The sequence below is a fragment of the Molothrus aeneus genome, chromosome 6, assembly GCF_037042795.1.
Source record: "Molothrus aeneus isolate 106 chromosome 6, BPBGC_Maene_1.0, whole genome shotgun sequence".
Taxonomy (NCBI): domain Eukaryota; kingdom Metazoa; phylum Chordata; class Aves; order Passeriformes; family Icteridae; genus Molothrus; species Molothrus aeneus.
Window position 1 is genome coordinate 14,641,105 of NC_089651.1, and position 19,792 is coordinate 14,660,896.

General features: G+C 41.4%; 1 protein-coding gene across 1 annotated transcript; it reads right to left on the reverse strand.

Moving 5' to 3' along the window:
* SPTY2D1 (SPT2 chromatin protein domain containing 1) lies at positions 1–18,711 on the reverse strand. Its single transcript, XM_066551445.1, has 6 exons — positions 18,599–18,711; positions 8,985–9,099; positions 5,942–7,537; positions 5,011–5,167; positions 4,806–4,883; positions 1–3,598 (listed from the first exon to the last, which is right to left on the reverse strand). Exons 1-6 carry the CDS (start codon positions 18,656–18,658, stop codon positions 3,502–3,504), a joined length of 2,103 nt encoding a protein of 700 aa, XP_066407542.1. The 5' UTR covers positions 18,659–18,711; the 3' UTR covers positions 1–3,501.
* Positions 18,712–19,792: the final 1,081 nt, after the last annotated feature.

The following is a 19,792-nucleotide window of genomic DNA, read 5'->3' on the forward strand; positions in this document are numbered from 1 at the left end:
AAATGTTTAATGCCTGTAATTTATTGTACACATACTCAGCAAAATGTATATGCATTTGGTGTGTGCTAAAGTATACACTTCCTTGACAGCACCCAAGAGCAGGTAAGCTATGTACGAGTTTTTAACCTGATTTGTCACATTGTGTAAAAAGACACTGTGCACACATGATATCCCCAAAGGAAAAAAAATCATTGGCTAAAACTAGAAGCACCCTTATTTACACACTAACATTTTAATATTGCGTCACACCCACTCACCAAAATAAATAGAAGTACATTCATCACAATTTAAACACCAGTCTCTCCATATATTTATTTTCTGACATGTTTTGGTCTCCAGAAATATGCTATATCTAGAAATATGTATCAGCTACTAGATTATGTTACAAAATGCAAAAAAAAAAATAGAAAATTAGTTTTCCTGGACAATATTTTGGGCTTTACACAAAAATAAATCCAGATTTCCATAGAGATCTCATATACTTCTTGAAAGATTTTTATTTTAAAGCACAGCACAGAGTTGCACACTAAGGCTTCCTGTGATATGCAAAACCCTGGCCTCCAAAAGACATCGCTGTAAAGTGAAGTACAGCTCAAGTGTAAATACAAGACATTTTCAAAAAGTAGTCATCAATAGAAAGTGCCCTTCATTTGATTTAGCATTAGCAGTAAAGAAGTAGCTACCTTAATTGTGCAATCAAAGCCAGACCTGGAAGGGTTTTATGAAAAGTACGTCATTTCACACTCTCAAGTTTAAGGATATAGAATCTGAGATAGCAGAAACCAACCTTTTTATCCTCCTACATTCATTATTTTTTGACACAATTTAGTAAAAAGGCACATTGTCAAACGGTGAATTAAAAATCTAAAACCAAACCAGAATTTCCTTAAATACAATTAAATCATTAGCTGAACATCCAATCCTGATAAACCAATGTAAGCATTCTTCCAGTTTTTCTTCATCTCAAATTCAGATGCACTTTGGAAGTACTAAAATACTGTCATTAGATAAATAATATTAATCCGGCAAACAGTAAACAGGTTTTTGGATACAAGGTCAGGAATTAAAAAACTAGTTTAGTTCCTTCCTAGCTGACATACAAATATGCAACAAATATGCAAGCACATTAAAAGCCAAACATTTGTACAAAATAGGAAACCCATCAGCATCCCATGCCAATCATGAGAAAGTACTTCTTGACTGTAAAATTACAAATGTGTCCTTGAATAATTTTTCAGATGGAATAGACAAAACTTAAGCAATGATCACTGTGTGAAGAAAGTTATGCAGTGTCTTAGGGAGGCTAGCAGAGTACATTCCAGTCACCATCTACATGACAAAGTGCTTTACAGATTAACAAGTTTAACTGATCTTGCATGGTTAAATAATCAGAAAGTGGTGAAATAATCAGGTTTTACTTAAAAAACCTGCATTTGTCTAAAATACAGATTTCTTTCCCAACTGAACCAATTTCAACTTAATATATTTCTTTTGCTTCATAAGAGACTTTTCTCTCCCCAGCCAGGTAGGAAGTTGCTCACAGATGATATAGCTGTCTGGGTTGATGGACCTTGAGTCTTTCTCCAGCTAAAAAAAATAAAAAAAGTACAAACCCAGAACTTGATCATGGTCCCAAAGCCTATTGTCCTGAATGAGTAATTCTAGAAGCCAGGAAATCTCCAACAGGAAATTTGAGATGGTCCCAATGCAGCAGAGAATACAACACACTTCTAGACAGTGAGGCTACACTATCTTGCATGGTCTCAAGCGCATACTCTGAGAAACAGGTTTTGTTAGTTAATAGAGAAAGTTAGAGCAACAGTGGTATCCACACCTGGGCTCCATATTAGCCAATACTGAGATAGTCTAGAGAATCTATACCAGTAACTTACATCAGTATTTTGCTGAGGCAGTGAAATGGTACACCATTGACAGAAAACATCTAAAAAAGGCAAAGCTGTTTTTTCTTACATTAAGAATCAGATGTTTAAAATTCAGCAGCTTCCAAGACTGTTCCTTACAGGTTGCTATCTGAACTGCTTCCTAGAAGCAGCACTGTTAAGAATAGCCCCAAGAGGAAAGGTTCCTTTGTTGTTTCTCCACAAGGTAATTTTTCTTTTTTCCCCACCCCCAACCAATGCCTAAAGCGCTTTTTCTACTTAACCTACTTCTAGCGTTAAAACATAATGGCCTGAAGCAGCTGAAGGCAGATGCTACCAATGGAGTCCTGGAGCTTGAGGCAAAGCTGAGTAGTGACACTGGTGAGCTTTGAAGGGCAACTTGAGGAAACCCAAGTAGATGCAACACCAGATTTGACCTTCAGGTCTCAGTGCAACTTCTGTCGACTTACATGAACCCTGTGCTGATTGTAAACAAATTCAGTTACTGAAACAAACAGTCTTTAAAATGCATAGTTAAAAATAATGTGCAAATATGGGCATTAAGGTAAGTAACTGAACTAAGGCTCCTGCTATACATATTATTTTAGGTTTTTGGCTTGCTGAAATCAATCACAAGTATTAACTAGTTAACATGATGTTAATACTGAAAAGCTGCAAATGCATTCTAACAGAACTTAATTCTTTCTGAACAGTAAAACTAATCAGATAAATGACTGCTTCACATTTTAAATAATTTAACCATCAGATGTTTAATGCAAGAAAAAACACAGTCTGTAAAGCAGCAGAAGCTGTTAAACAAATCTGAAAATTTACAGGGCAGGAAAAGAATTCCCAAGCATATGCTTGAGCTCAAAAGCACAGGTTACATACAAACACTAGAAATTTCTGTTTTCAGGGTGTGTGTTTCTCATACTGAATTAGACTGGCACTGGAATTCCAGACACAGCAAAAGCCAACATAATCTTTTGGCTATATCCATCACTGCATGGTTTGCAAATGACATGCACTTTCCTGTTTAGAAATAAAGAAGTTCAAATTATTTTTATGGGTCCTCAAATCTAAAGATTTGCAGCACTTTATTGCCTTAAACACCTGTGGGCTGTGGTTGGATTTACACCCAAGCTACTGCTGTGCAGAAGATGACATTTTAACACTTTGAGGCTCAGGTTGGGAGATGGGGCAGGATACAGAGCAATCTCTCCAAGTCTCAAGAAATATCAGGGAACAAGAATGCTATTCCTTTCTTTCAAGTGAATGCAAAATTGGTTTACTGGTACATGGCCCACACAGTTCCAAGTCAGTGCATAGCTAGTCAATATTTCTGCTGGCATCTTGAACTGGTTTAATCAATGGAAAAATCTATTAATTTTATTCCATTTAATATGCATTAGTGCATTAATTTCTTCATTAAAAAACAACCCTGGCAAGTATTAAAAATAAATATCTTATTTAAGTCAAGCTAAAGCCTTGCTTTTCAGTACTTTAATCCCTTTAAATATTCTTTTGCCCGCTAACAAGCAAATGGAAACTGAAGTAGAATAAGAGATGTATGGAGGCAGAGGGGAGCAGAAACATGAACAAAGTCAACACCGTAAGTCAGTTAACGCGTCCTCAGCTTCTTAGACTGTCTCTTGCGTTTCAGCTCTTCTTCTTCCCGTCTCAGCTCTTCCAAGTCTTCCTGAACACCGAGTCTCAAGCTGCCAAACAAGATTAAATGCTTTACACTGCTACTCAGGGCACTTGACGTTTTACTTCTACATGCCCAAAAAGCAATGCTAAAAGTACTACAGCTGATTTGAAGAATAATTTCAAATCAGCTCTTCTTTAATTATAGAATTAATGCAGCTTTAAGAAATCAAGGGGTTTTTTTAAATCATAAGATCAGAATCAAGTATTTCAAGGGAAAAAGATATTTAAAACTTCTGTCAAAAAATAAAGATTGTATTAAAAAAATTAATACATTTAATATATAAGGTCTTTTTTTTCTCCCAAAAAGCAGCTACTGAAACATCCATTAAAAAAGTAAAATTGAATTTAACTCAAGTTTCTTATCTCCACTTCCTTTATGCAACATGGGTAGTTAAAAGTGAGTCAGGAATTCAACTCTGCAAAACCTTACTCTAGGATGTCAACAGTGTGGTTAACAGCAATATCACTTAAAAATTACCTTCATTTCTCCTAACTCCACTTAACAGACTATAGTGTTCCATGGGCTGCAGATATCCCAGGAGGAATAAGGACATTGACTGTAACTTCAAAGATACAAATTTCTAATGTTCAAGGCACCTTCTGAATAACCATATAGAACCAAAGAATTTGGTGACTCAATGCATTCCAATATTTGCATTTTCTATGGGAAACCCTTATAGCTTTCAAAAAGCTTGTCCCATCACTTATTTAAAAACAAAGAATCAGTTTATCTCATAAGAATTTTGCAAGCCCAAAGGCCAAAACCAACATGAAAATCACCTTCAATTTATATCAGTGACTATACAAGCTTGTCAGCATACTTTCCCTACTTCTATAGAAATAGACATACACATATGTATAGATAAGAACAAATAAAATTTCCAGTCCTCAAACTAGCAGAATATTGTAATGCTTGGGACCAATTAAAGAATTTGGAATTTCAAATTAAATGTATAATTTTAAAAATATTTTTTGAAATTAATTGGTTTTGGTTTTTATTAGTTCTTAACAAGCAAGATTTGTGAAAGATAAGGACATACACAACTTATTTAGTGTATCCACCACTGGCTGTAGGAATTCCATCTTTTACTTAAGCTTTCTTATAAAAAACTGATAAGGCTTGCTGTTAAAAGCAGAGTGGATACTTGCTAGCTTAGCCCTATGACTTCAGCAACAAACTTAGCAATTTGTATCCAAGTTCAAATCCATGCATACCTCCTAGCTTCTTCTTTCTGTTGCTCTCTCCAGCTGCTCTCCATGTAACGTAAGGCATAATCACTTTCATCTTTGTACCTGAAAATTGAATATCAGTTTGTAGCACATTAAAAAATAGGTGATGAATTAATATCCTTTCTTAGGAAGAATAATTACTTGTTCTATTGCTTGTTCTGCAATATCTTAAAATTGTTATTTCTCTTACCTTTTCCGGTCATAGCCAAATATTTCCCGAATATGTTTTGATATTTCTTCTTGAGATTCCCCTTCATCTTCGATGAAATCATCCATTTCAGAGTCATATTCATCATCATCATCATCTTCTATTTGTCTCTTGTAACTAATAGGTGGTCTTCCAAGACCTAAATGACAGGAGACAATAAAATCATTAACTAATAATATGAACATAATTTTAATTTAACAGTACTTCTCCTTGCTATACCTTGGGCATAGCCATTTTCTGAGCTCCACAGTAGAAAACTTCTGCCTCAAGTTAACCAGCATTTCTTAGAAATTCAGCAAGAGAAAACACTTCCTGAGTTGTGCTAGAGGAGATTACCTATCAGGATCAGCAATGGCATCCTGAGGAAAGCAGATATCTGTTCTTTGCTCAGGGCTTTGCAGGCACTTATTCACTACACTCCACACTGCTTGCACCTGATCAGAAATAAATTTTTAGAACAGCTTGTCACTGATAAGATAAATCTGCCAAAACACTGAAATGTAAAACCTGTGAGTGATTTTTCATCTAGCCCTTCAAGCATCTGTTATTTAAGACACAACAAAGTTTTATAGACCAACTATTAAGCAATGCTGGCAGCAAATCCTTCAATTCTTTTCTTTCTAACAGCATTCATATACCAGTATCCATCACAGGCTGCTTAGTTTTCTTTTTTGTGATACTTTACACCACCTGTATTTCAAAAATTACAAGCATAGGTAAAAATAAGTAAAATAAATGAAAAGCTGCTATATTTAATTTTATTTCAACTATTGAACTGTTCTTATCTGAGTTTCACTTGGGTTTTTTCCATCTCTTCTCCCCACTGGGGGACAGGGCATGCAAGCAGCTGCACAGTATTTAGTTGGAGTTAAACCACAACAATGAAAAAATGCTTTGTTCTATAAATGCATACCTTGTGGATGAAGCACAGGTCTATGCCCTGGAAAAGGTCTCATTCCATTCATCTGTCCATTGCTAGGTCTTGTGATGAGGTTTTTAGAAGAAATGGTTTCTGACACGACAGTACACTTGGGTTTCCCAGCTGCGCCCGGGCCGCCGCCTGGTCGCGCAGCTCCTGCGCTTGTGCTGATGCCCGGCCTCCCTGGGCCAGTGCCCAAGCTGCTGCCTGGCTGCCTGGCCCCTGTGCTTGGACTGATTCCTGGCCTTCCTGGTCCTGTTCCCAGGCTGCTGCCCGGTCGCCCTGGTCCTACATTTGTGCTGCTGCCCGGCCTTCCCGGTCCAGTGGCCAAGCTGCCGCCCGGTCGCTTAAGTCCCACGCCTGAGCTGCTGCCCGGTCGCCCAGGTCCCGTGCTCGAGCTGCCCGTCGGCCTTCCCGGTCCCACACCTGAGCCACCTCCTGGTCGCCCAGGTCCTGTGCTTGAGCTGCTGCCAGGCCTCCCAGGTCCTGTGGCTGAGCTGCTGCCCAGGCGCCCAGGTCCTGAGCTTAAACCACTTCCTGGCCTTCCCGGTCCCACGCCAGAATTGCTGCTTGATCGTCCCGGTCCTGCACTTGAACCGCCACCAGGATGTCCAGGTCCTCCTTTTCCTAAGCTGCTGCCGGATCGCTTTGCATTGGAGTTGATTCCATGTTGAAGAGCTGCAGGTTTTCCTGGTTTTGCATGGGCAGGCTTTTTCAGGCTGGATTCTTTCACAGATGGCATTCTCTGAGCCCCATTGGCCGTGGGTTTTGAGGGTGGCACCTGAGAGCTTGAGCCAGACTTTCTAATACCATTGACAGGTAATTTATTATGACTGCTACCAGTAGAGCTTTTTAAGGAACCATTTTGTGAGGTTTTTTCCACTTGATCAAGTCTGGAAGAAGATGATGACCGTGGGTGTTTTTCAGTCAATGCTGGTGCTTTGGATTTCTTATCAATACTACCCATAGAAAGAGACAGACTGCTTTTAGATGTGGAATGTTTATCTACAGAGCTTTTATTAAGTTTTGTGTTTACAGATGCTTTTTGAGAAGACAGTTTTTTTGAAGAACTGGATATCCCTGTAGGCTTAATCTCCGTCTCACTTTTCTTATGCATTTCTACTTTTTTGTTTTTGCGTCCCAACAACTCCCTCTCTCTCAATTCTTCTGCTGTTCTGGGCCTCTCTTCTACCTTTTTCACTGGTTTTATTTCCACTGGTTCATATTGTTTCTTTTCAGCAAGCCTCAAGAGCTCTGCAAAGTTCAGAGGTGCAGGTGCACTTTTGGGAGGTGCCTTTGGTTTCACTGCAGCTTTGGATGGTTTCTCTTCATATTCTTCTTGCTCATGCTCAGATTCTGTCTGACTATATTCAAGTTGCTCAGTTTCATCTTCTGTTGCATACTCAGCCTCTGGGGCCTGAGCAACATTCTCACAAGCCCTCCTCTTTTTAGACTTCTCTTCAACAGGAACACCATTATAACCATAAAAGTTATCCTTTGTTCGTGAGGCCATAGCTCTTGCCTTTCTGTCATGTTTCAGTTCGATACGCCTTGCCAAGAGCTGCTCTTTCTTCCTTCTTTCTTCCAGTGCTGCAAGAAAACCAGGAGAAAGTTACACAAAAAGCACTACTTTTTATGTCAATATTTTCCAAACAAACCACTTAGGACAGTAACTTAAGGATATCTAGCTAATAGCTATCCAAAATAGGTGAGAAAGTGAGCCCAGGTCTGCCAACAGGACAAGCTGACCCTCCTGTGTCAGCTGCTCCAACAAAGGCAAGCAATTGAGTGAAATGCTGCTCTAACAAAAGCCACTAAGGCTTTCTGAGGGAAGCAGCTTTCCAGGATGCTATGAAAATTGTGGAGAGCCTTTGTATAAGGAGGTACAAAAGTTATGGGATCTCTGTGTAATGGAGGGAGTTCTGAGACTGAGCAAGAGAATCTTGAGACTATACAGAACTTACAATCAAATGTTTAAAGGAAGCTGAGGAAGGGGAGAGAATAAGAGTATTGGGGGGATAATAACTGGAAAATAGCCTAAGTGTGTGTGTGTAGAGGGATATAAGGGAGACATAGATGCAGCTGAACATAGATAAACAAGCAGCTGGTCATTACACAAGTCTGATAGGGCACAGGGCTCTATCTCCACAGCCTGTCCTATATCCTTACTGTTCTGGGTTAGCTGTTGTCTGCATGAGTATGCTCTCTATCTTGTGTCTGTGACCTGCTGACAAGAGTCTGGATGAATTAGCTGGTGAATGGGACATCTAAATACCAAATACTGGACAGACCAAGGAGTAGGGGCTAACTACCAAGATGATTCAGAAAACGTAAAAATTCCTAGGAAATGGATCAGGCTACTCATACTTTGGGTGCCTATAAAGATACCATTCCTTGTCTGTGTTATTCTATTGTCAAGGGCTGTGACAGCACAGAGTGTACCAGCATGCCCCCTGTGGAATTCATGCTTAGTCTTGCTTCTGGACCTGGCAACAGGATTAAGGAATAGACTCATGACTGGTCCAGGAGAGGAAGAATAGCCTGGGCCATCCAGTTCACCAGATTTGGTTACCTTTAACAAAACATTAACATCAAAAGCAATGCAGTACTAGTTTAAAACATGATTTCTCCACTTTTATACTTCCTTTAAATAGTCTACGGAATAGAGATTCTTTAATCTGGTGTATCAATACAGTGAATTTTAAGATAGAACAATGGCAACTCCTTCCATTTTTCCACACAGATGAACTTTTCAAAGTTAAGCTAACAAAAGTTGAGATAGCAGTTAAGGTGAAGAGCAAAAAACTATCTCAACCTCCAGCCATAAATTCTAATGTAGCTGAGTGATGTGTTTAACCCCTTAGGAAAGCAAGCAAATGTCCCCAGCCCTTACTTAGTTCTAGCTTTCACTGAGCATCAGGTCTATGCATAAATTCCAGAAACAGATGTGCAGCTGTATTTGGAAGAAATTTGAATAAGGTGACAAATAGCAAATAATAAATTAAAGTCTCCCATAGGAGATATTTTGTACTTTTACCTTTTTTTCTCTTTTCTTCTTCTTGCCGTCTGAGAAATGCTTGCACTGCTGCAGACTCTACACCTTTGACTTTGGGAACTTTTTTGGGAGGACCAACAGCCAAACTGTACCTTTTCTGCAAAGAACAAAAAAATATGTCAGAAGAGTTAAGAAATGTAAAAAATCTGTCTTTATAACTGAGGAGTTGCATAACAGTCCTGTACTAGAGTTAAGCACAGAGTTGGTACAGAGTAAACAATGAATTCCCACTGAAACTGAGGGCTGTGCTGGATACATTTGACTTACAGTTGTACTTTCAGGCTGAGCAACCAGCCCCAAATCCTCAGGAGAAACTTGCAAGCTAGAAAGTGCCTGGTCCAAGGGAGTAGATATGTCTTGAAATTTTTTTTTCTTCATAACCATCAGAAGAGCAAGATAACCAAAGTCCAGAACAAGATATCAGCACTAAGATAAGGACATTTGTCTTGTCTATACCACTGGCCCGCAGCCAACTACTTCACCCTATAAATATTGCCATCAGGATGAGCCTGATTTGAGCTCTGCCTGAACTGCAGCTTACCTGGATGCCAGGTGACCCCTTGAGCAGGGATGCCTCTCAGGGTTAGAAATTCCTTACCTGAAACTAAGAGATCCTTCCTTACCCAAGGTGGAAAGATTCCTTACTCATGACAGATCCTCAGCAGGTGACAGAGGATGTTGCATTAGTATTATGAAACATTACTAATCCATCCACCCCATATTATTACAAACACTGTATGGATAATTCCATTAGATATATACTATTGACCAAGCCTGAGACTAAGAATGGATCCAGCCACTCCAAACTGAGTTTAGAAAGCAAGGAGTTCACTGAGAACCTTGTGTTTCAACAGGACTGTACTTCTTGGTCTTTGCATTGCCAGTCCGTAAGAATTATCCTAAATGAGTTCATAAATGAATGACTTTGAATTCAACCTTCTTTTTTGTATGTTTCTTCCATTAATAAAATAATAAAACGAACTTTGCATTAAACCTTGTCAAACCCCTGTTGAACTTTGTTGAATTCCAGTGAATTGTCAAATCATTATTTTATCTCAGAACACCTCTTTTATCTCATTGCTGCCTATCTTTTGAGTGAGATACAGTCACATGGATACATCCAGAATATGTGGATACATTCACAACAGGGCTCACTCAGCTTTTGGAAGGAATGAGCTGCAAACCAGAAGACAGGTAGGGAAACAAAATGAGTGAAATGAACTGAACTAATAAGGAATGCAATGGCTGCATTAGTAACAGAATAAAAGTATTTCAGTTCAGCCTTAGTCTTTGACCAAGAGGAACCAAAAGCAAACTACAGCCCAAGCTGCCAGAGTCAATTCAATTCCAGACTGCAGGTTTACAGCTCCATTTTTAGCTTGCTTGTAGACACTCATTTCAGTTTCAGGTTACCTAATTCAGCAAAAATAGCTAAATCAACTCAAAAATTTGAATTACTCCAAAAGCTGGAATGGACTTTACCAGCATTATAAATAGGCTGACGTAAAACCAACAACGCTGATTTTAGTTCCTGCTGGCAGTGACCTTAAACACAATACTGCTATACATCAAGGAGTTAGTGACCCACACACCAGCTGACCTGAAACTCTACTTATCACCTGAGCTCAGTGTGACCTCAGCACTAACTGTGAGAGAATACACAGCCCCCACCTGGCACCTGGCAATTACAGCACTTGTACATGGTGTAACTTGCCAGGAGAAGAGAAGGCTCCAGGGAGATCTTGCTGCAGCCCTTCAGTACTGAAAGGGAGCTCATAAGAAAGATGGGGACAGTTTTTAGCAGAGACAGTAACAATAGGACAGAGGGTATTGGTTTTAAACTAAAAGAGGGCAGATTCTGACGAGAAGTTGTTTGAGGGGAACAGTAAACACTAGCTTAGATTGCCAGGAGAGGCTGTAGACCCCCCCATCCCTGGAAACATTCAAGGTCAGGTTGGACAGGGCTCTGGTTGACCTGATCTGTTTAAAGATGTCCCTGCCCGTTGCAGGGGAGTTGGACTGGATCACCATTAATGAATCCTAGTCTGTGATTCTGTATCTCATTATATCCTAAGGTGAAGCTGCATGTTTTCATATAACATCCTTTTCCTTGGCAGAGGAAATGATAAATTGCACTATGAACTTCCCAGGACCTCCTGCAAAAGCTCTAAAGACTACAACACTGATTACATGCACCACAGACAGGATTTGCACAGCTTGCCATGCTTAAAAGTCTGTCCAGTGCTGGTCAACGTGGGGTTCCAGCAAGTGAACAGGTGTCAAGTTATCTATGCTACCCTCTTTTTTGCTTCTTATATCCAATAAAGGTTACTTAAATCAATGTTAAGTGCCCAAGTGCCTCTTACTGGGTTCTATAACAACCATTTGCACTAGTGTGCTGCACCTGTTCTGACACTTCCTTTCACAAATGTACCGGGTTGTGCCTGAAACAGGAAAAATTGAGACTTTTTTTTAACTTCTTCCCACAAACAAAATACAGAAGAAAAAACAAAGCAATGAGAGAGACAGTTGTAAAGATAAATGCAATAGAAGGCAGTTAAACCCAGAAGCAGAAGGAAAGCAGAATACAGTAAGGAATAAAAGAAACCCCAATCCAAAACTGAGGTTTGAGAAGGTGGGGTTTTTTATTTCAAAAGTAAGCCAACAGATTAAAATCTAAACCAAGATCTCCCACATGAGACATTAAGATTCTCACCAAATGAAAGAGATGTGAAAAAAGACCCAAATAAAAAAAGTATCACTAAAGAGCCACACAAGTCAGCATTTCTATAAATATCTTTCTGTCCTCATAAAGCCTTGTGAAACTTAACTAAAATAATCAAAACAAAATATCTGGTAAGGAAACCTACATCCAAATGCTTTAGAAGCAATAATTAGACAGGCTGACAGCCTAACTCCCTATAAACATCCATATCACACAATGGAAGACTCCATTCTCATTTCTGATTCACTGATCAGCAGCACATGAATGGATCTTGGATTACTTTAATAATTAACACGCAAACTCATAAGTTAGCTTGAATATACATGCACTAAGAAGCAAGGTTTGGAGGCTCATTTCTAAGTTGCATCCAAAACTGGCTCCAAGAAGGGCACCTACAATACCAGCCCCTTGTAGTCTGCTCAAGCAGTTTCTGAAATGACCAGAGCACAATTACTAAGGTGCACTATCCACATACATTGCATATTAAAACCTGCCATGTCACCTCATCACATTAAAGACCTACTACAGCCAAGCTCATTTACTGAGCTGCACCTCTCTGCAAGGAAGTTTCTCTCCACAACCTGAGAACCGATTTTCCTTTGGTTTGCACCAAAAGCATCCAGGACTTGACTGCTCAGGAAACCTGAACTGCCATGCAGCACTGCCTCTCAGCTTTTGCTCAAATGTGGCCCATGGCTGTGTCCCAAAGAAACCTGGTTTACTCCATTTGAACTGGAACAGACAGGGAGGCAAAGCAATCCACACATTATCAGTCAAAATCCTGTCAGAAACAGGTTGAAGCAAATTAGTACCTTAGAATTTATTTGCAGTACTCTGCAGTATACTCATCTTAGTATAATGATGTCTCTGTAAACTTTCTTACAAAGTTAAACACATCATGTTTTGCCATTGGTAACCTAATTGGGCAAAGCTTCATTTAATTATTCCATTTCAACTGTGCCCTCAGTTTTGAAAACTCAGTTTTAAAAACTGTGTAGTACTCAAGCATCTTTTCCAGCCTAAATGATTTTGTGCCTAAGGAGCATCTTTGGAAACTGCTAAACAGCAGAGACAAATGTAGATTGGTCTATTCTGTTGGGAAACCTTATAAAGAATTAAAGTGATGGAGAAGCAGTTTTCAGGCTTTGTTTTGCTGCACTGTGACTAACAGCCCTATCCAGGAGCAGGTTTGAAAAAGTAGCTGGACAGACAAGCTCATTTCTGACTGCTGTTAACATGACAGATCGTGCAAAATCTAAATTAAAATTTCCAATCAGTAGCATTTCTTAATATTGACTAACAACTGAAAATAAAGAAAAAAATAATAAATGAATATCAATTTTCTGTACTATTGCTGATACAAATCTTGCTCACTTCTATTCAGTAACAGCATAAAATAACCTGCTGAACTATGGCCTTTCTAAAAGCACTGAACCATACACTTGTTCTGCAAACACCAATAAAGTGTTTTATATGCAGTGGAAATGAATGTACATCAGACTGCAGGTAAAGCAGGCCAAATAAGCCGGCACACGTCACTATACCATCCAAACAGCAGCTGCACTATTCTGGCTTTTAATAACTATTGCTAAGTTGGTTAAATCAACAGAGGAATAGAAATGTTTAGCCTTTAGGAAAGAGCAGGTCATGCTGTTCCCAGAACACTGCACTCTTCAAGCTGTAAACAGTGACTATTTGCTTTGAAGTCACTGACTTCCTGCAAAACGTGGCACATGATCCTGATGGAGTTGTAGCTACTTTGATGTCAGCATTCAAGTACCAAATCTGGGACTATAAAACAGAATTTATAAAATAATTGCAGACTTTTTGGCACCCAAATCAAGTCCCAAGGGGCCTAGACCAAACACAGACAGCCAGAAGTAGCAGTAGTAGTATTGCCTTTAACAATGGTCAGTATTTACACAGGTGGCAATGCAAGATCAATGCAAGTGATCAATTCTGCCAAACCCAATTCTCAAGTAGAGCACCTGAGCAGCTCAGTTACTGCCATGGGCTTGCACATGCAGTGCAAAGACAATTCCACTTGTGTTATCCACTGCAGGCAACTCGCAGGGGCTCTCACAGGCTGGGGAGATTCTTTTATTTGCTTGTTTTTCACTAGCATGTTACAACACTTTGCCTGCTCTTCACAGATCATTTCTTCCTTATCATTTGCCAAGACATGTAACCTTCTCCAATGGGAAGTCCCCGTTTCCCCCCAAATATTCCTCAGGGTTGTCTTAAGTTGCAATGCAAGATGTAACCAGAACTATGTACTCTATCACCATCTGTGGGGCAGTGTTCTTTATCTCTTCCATGACCCATCCTCCATCCAGGGAGATATCTGCTGTAAATGGGCCACTGAGACTCACTGCATGACTGATACAAATACATCACCTCATGGTGAGATGTTCTGCCCGGGGGGAGGAACCATTCCTACCTAGATGAAAATCTGAGAATTGGAACACCAGGGGAGCCTTTTCCACTAAATTCCCAAAGCCAGACCAGGCCCATCTACACCACCACTGGACCTTCAAAGAAAAACTACACCCTTCTGTAGGATCATTGCTTCAACAGAACCACATCTGTCACTGCAGGAGGGCTGCAGCCACCATTTAATCAGACTGCTACCAACACCCTGACACACCCACAGGGTGCCAGGTCATATTCTCACTCTGTCTGTGTTTTTTGTATTATTGCATTTTTATTTTAATTTTCCTGGTAAATAATTGTTATTCCTCTTCCCATATCTTTGCCTAAGAGCCCCTTAATTTCCAAATTATAATGATTCAGAGGGAGGGGATTTACATTTTCCATTTCAAGAAAGGCTCCTGCCTTCCTTGGCAGACACCTGTCTTTTCAAAGGCAAGGGTATAATTTTCTGAGAACATCAGGAATGGTTCATCCTTGTTTGTGTCACTCCTCTGGCAATGCCAGTCCCCCAAAAGGCAGCGTCCCACATTGTAAGTGGCCGTTTGTGTTCACTGCCCAGGGGCCTCTCTGCCCTTCATCCTGAACTGCTATTTCCAAAGCTTCTGCCTCAGATTGGCCACGGGGTTCCCAGCAGCTGACTCTGCAGTGAGACTGTCTTAGAATACACACACGGTGATTTCGCAACTGCTGCTTTCAATTTCTGCTTGTGACAAATACTGGGTAACAAGCATGTTTAAATTTGCTTCATTTCAGGTTCTAACAACTCCTACCAAGATAAAACACTCAGCTTACCAGCTCACTGTTCTCCTCTCCCAAACCAATTCAACAAGTTCATACACTTTATTCCTAAGAAAACAAAAATTATTTTCTTCCAATTTTACAACTGCTGCCACAACACCCAAGCAGAACCCTTAGCTGGAAAAAAATTGCAGATTTCTTCTATGAAAAGTTGCTTCACACAGGAAAACAAACAAACAAAAAAATCCCCCAAAAACAACAACAACAAAAAAACGGGAATAGGAAAAGCTGGAAATTTTACTAGTCAGCATTTAAACCTCGACAGTCTGGAACTTTACTATCAGGTCAGTCAAGTTGAGAGCAAAAGCCCTCCTCACCCCTGCCAACATTTCACGTTGAGTATCTTGCAGTTCCCTTCTGTGGAGGCTGATGCAATCCAAATAATTTCAGCCTCGTTTTGAGGCTAGTTTTAAGCACACAATAAATGCACACACATCAATCGATGGGAGTCTGGTCCTACAGCAGCAATCTGCACTTCACAGCCATTCCCATTATTTCTCATGCTGGGCTTCTCTTGCCTGCAGGCAAACGCTCGATAATTTGTAGATTGAATTCGATGGGCAGGCTCTGTAACTCAAGGTCCTCTGAACAAACTCAGGGATTCTGTTAGTGTTTCACTTCACAAATACTGAATTCCTCCTGGCTACTTGTATCTGTCAGCTTCACTGGAGGCTGCTTTGTATCAGTCCAACTTACAGTGAGACCTCACAAGTGCTGACGTGGATGAAGAGCTCTTTCAGTTCTGCGTCACCACTTTGTGGTTAAATTGTATCGGGTTTCTGTAAATTCTGTACACCAAAGTTTCACCCTCAGTTAAAAGGAATCGGGAGCAATATGAGATGCTTATACTGTCATTAGCAGCTTATTAGAAACTAAGGTGAAATAAAAGAATGACTTGGTTCCAACTGTTCTCAGGGTTTTCTTTTTTTTTTAAGCTGCAATAAAATTTCATATTTTAAAGAATAGCTACAATAAAAACATCTGAAAGTGCTTTGTCATGTCATGTGGAACACGTGGCATAACCCAGTATACCAATTTCACCAAAAAGAGGACAATCTATTTAAACCTCTCTAAAGTCAACATTAAATCTCATAACTTATCATGTCTAGTCAAAGCAAGACCATACTGAAAAGCTGCTGAACTGCTAATATGAACACAGGTAACAAAATACAACAGTGAAACCCCTATGGAATATTAGATGATAAAACCTGGGGCTCTATTCAGCAACTGCTGTGGAGATGATTAGCAGCACATCATTAATAGCTTAGACAGTACTTCATATATGAACTGTTTCGTTTAGAAACAAAACCTGATGCAACTAACAGGGCACCAAAAGGCTGATATCAGCAATGTTCCTTTTGAATCTGGATTTCCATAGGGAGATGAACAAGCAGATTCGTTTTTACAGGGACATGATGTAATATCTGCTTTATCCAGGCCCCTCTTTTACAATACAAGGCCACATTATTCCTTAGAGTTTTTATGCAGTTTCCACTTTGAACTAAACACGACCTGTTATAGTGTGTATATATATTTATATATACTTTAAATATACACTACTCATTCATGTCACTGTTTTTCATTACAAAGGGCATGGAACATTTAGTTAGGTGCACTGTAAAGTTTAAAACAAACTTCTCAGAGAGAAATGCAGAGGATATGCTTGTTAATGCAGGAACTAACATTTCTAGAAACCTGGTAACTTTATATACCAGTAAATGTGTAATTAGTCTATATGGTATTTTTAATAAAAGTATTTAAAATAATTATATTTTTCTTATATAAACACATTTAATATACTAGCTTTAACACAGTGGAGTTGTTTAGATGTCCAGTAATTGTAAAATCTCCATGGGCTCTCTTTTAAAGCCCAGCAGCTGCAAATAGCTTCAAGCAGTGCCAAGTGCAGCTCTGCTTTTGCTCAGAGACTGGGGCCAACTTCAGAGTTAAAAGCTGCACCACTAATGTGCTAAACCAAATTGTTTCAACTATGGATTCAACTGCACTCTCACTCCATGAGTTAATCAGGAATTAGCAAATCATAATGCTGACTTTACTAAAAAGAGTAGCTAAACCCTCATTCATTGCACAAGAAGTAGGATCCCCTCCCTCCATCATCACATCCACAATGAAGATTATGGCAGATATTTCATCAATTCATCATCATGGATTAAAACTGTGACAAAAAAGTACTGGCTCACACAGTAAAGCTGGTTGGGGAAACTGAGAATGTAAAGAGAAGCTTTAAACATCTAAAACAATAATTATAATAACCCAGTGACAACTTAGTGAAACAGTTTAAGACCAATCAAATGGGCATTTAAATAGTGTAAAGTATTTCTGTATTTGTTATTTATTATCAACAATAATTATAATAACCCAGTGACAACTTAGTGAAACAGCTTAAGACCAATCAAATGGGCATTTAAATTTAAATATCCTAAAATATTTTTGTATTTGTTACTTTATAATTTATGTTATGAACCAGATTCCTATGTAGGGTCAGAGACAAATTAAATGAGGCTAAAGATAAAAAAAAGTTGATTTTATAAGATTTTAAACCCACAATGGAATCTGATTGATTTCACAACTACCATATGGTCGGTACATATTATCAACTGGTCATGCTAATAGTGAACATTACCATAGTTTTACTAATGATAGAGACACTGAGATATTCACTAGTTCTGACACCACCTAAATGAAGACACTGTACAATTGAGAGTGTGGAGGTTTTTTTCTGGTTTTCCCACAGTTTTTGCTAAAAACAACTACTTCTCATTTACACTGGGTTTAAGCAAACTAATCACAGAAACAACTCTGGCACTCTGTTGAAAAGCAAACATAAAGTGTATCCCTAGCTGGTGGCTACCAAGGAGAAAACATTTCTTATCCAAATAAGCACTCAAGACTTATAATTTGGGTCCTCCCAAATGAAACCCAGAGGAATGAAACCCAGGATATGAATGTATGAAAAGGCCACGTGCCCTTCCTCCTGCCGGATTTCATCCAGGCAAGTCAGCGGGTTACTGCACACGGAATCCATACGTTACTGATATCTTGAACTAAATCACAAACTGCTGAAGTACAGACCCCAGAACAATGTTAACAATACACCAAAAGCCTCCGGCCAGCCCTCCCCGCAGCGCTGTTACACCTTATTCCTTCGCGGCGCACACAGAGACCTCAGACAACGCAGCCCATTCACCCGAAACTTGTCACTTTGTCTCCGGCTCGCACTAGAGACGTGGCAGACTCGCATTTCCAGAGCGAACAAAAGGACCGAGCCGGCTTTCGGGCACTGTCTTCCCCCGCAGCCCGGCTCCGCTCCCGGAGGGATGTAGGCACTGCCAGAGCAGGAGGGCGAGCCGCGGCTGCCCACTCCCAGCCCGGGGTGCCGGCACCTGTTGACAGAAGGGGCCCCTCTCGCCCACTCCCCTCACACAGACGCTTTTCCAGCCCTCAGGAGCGAGCAGCCCCGGCCGGCGAGGCGAAAGGCCCGGCAGGGACAGCGGCGGGCGCTGCCCGGCAGGGGCCGAGGCGGGAGGAGCTCCCGCGGCCGCGGGGCCCTCCCCGGGCCCGACCGGCACCGCGCCCCGGCCCCGCGCCCCCCCGCAGCCCCAGCCGCCCCCGAGCTCACCGGCACCGCGTTCAGCCCCTGCTGCTCCGAGGCCATCACGAGAATGTTGTGAAAATCCATGGCCAGGCCGGAACACGGGGGGCTGCGGCAGCCGCCCCGCTCCCACTGCCCGCCGCCCCCCGCCCGCTCGGCCCCGCTCGCTTCCGCCCGCTGCCGCCTACCCTTTATATAAGCTCGCCTGGCGCCGGCGTCACTTCCCCTGTGGCGGAGCCTCGCCACGGGAAACGGGGCTGGGCGAGGGGAGGGAACGGCGAGAGGCGTCTCGGGAGCCCCGCCGGACGGCAGGGCCCGGAGTGGCGGCGGGCGCGGCCTTATGAGACCCCGGGGCAGCCCCGGCCCGGCCCCGCCCGCCGCCTCTCGCCGCCCCCCGCTCACAGCTGGCGCCGGTGCCGGGATTGTCCCTCCGCCCGCCTCGGCTTCGGCCCTGAAACGCCTCAGAGAGAGGGGGCGCGGAGTGACGGGACAAGGAGCGATGGCTCCAAACTGACAGGGAGCAGCCTTAGATTAGGTGTCGCGAAGAAATTCTTTACTGTGAGGGTGCTGAGGCACCGGGACCGCTTGCCCAGAGAAGTTGTGGGTTTCCCATCCCGGGAAGTGGTCAAGGAGTGGTTGGATGGGGCTTGAGACAGCCTGGTCGAGTGAAAGGTGTCCCTGCCCACAACAGCGGGGTCAGAACTAGATGATCTTTAAGGTCCCTTCCAACCCAATCCATTCTATGATTCTGTGATTACCACCCCCAACCTCGGCATGGGGATGTGTCAATAAAACATCAAAAACTTGTACTTTCTTCTTTTTTCCAATAGCAACTCTTCATTTTTCAGTGACAGTGAGAATTGTGGTGGTTTGAAAGGAAAAAGCCTTTGGGGGCAATGGCCAGTAGCTCCGAGCACACCCTGACACCTGCCCCCGTCCCTCCTGCGTTCCCAGCTGCCAGCTCGTCCCTGAGTGGACATCAGCTAGGCAGAAATCCTGTAACGAAGGAGGAACATGGATTAAGTTTCCTCAGCAATCTTTCTTGGCTTGTCAAGGCTTCAGAGTTGGTGCTTGGCTTGTAGGGCTGTCACAGTTGCTTCAGCAGTGCACGTCCAGCTGCAGGAATACTGCTGGATAAACAGGGCTCCCAGGAGCAATGCTGACCAGCAGAGTGGCCAAACAAAATGCTCTCTGTGTGTGTATGTTTAAATATTTTTCTAA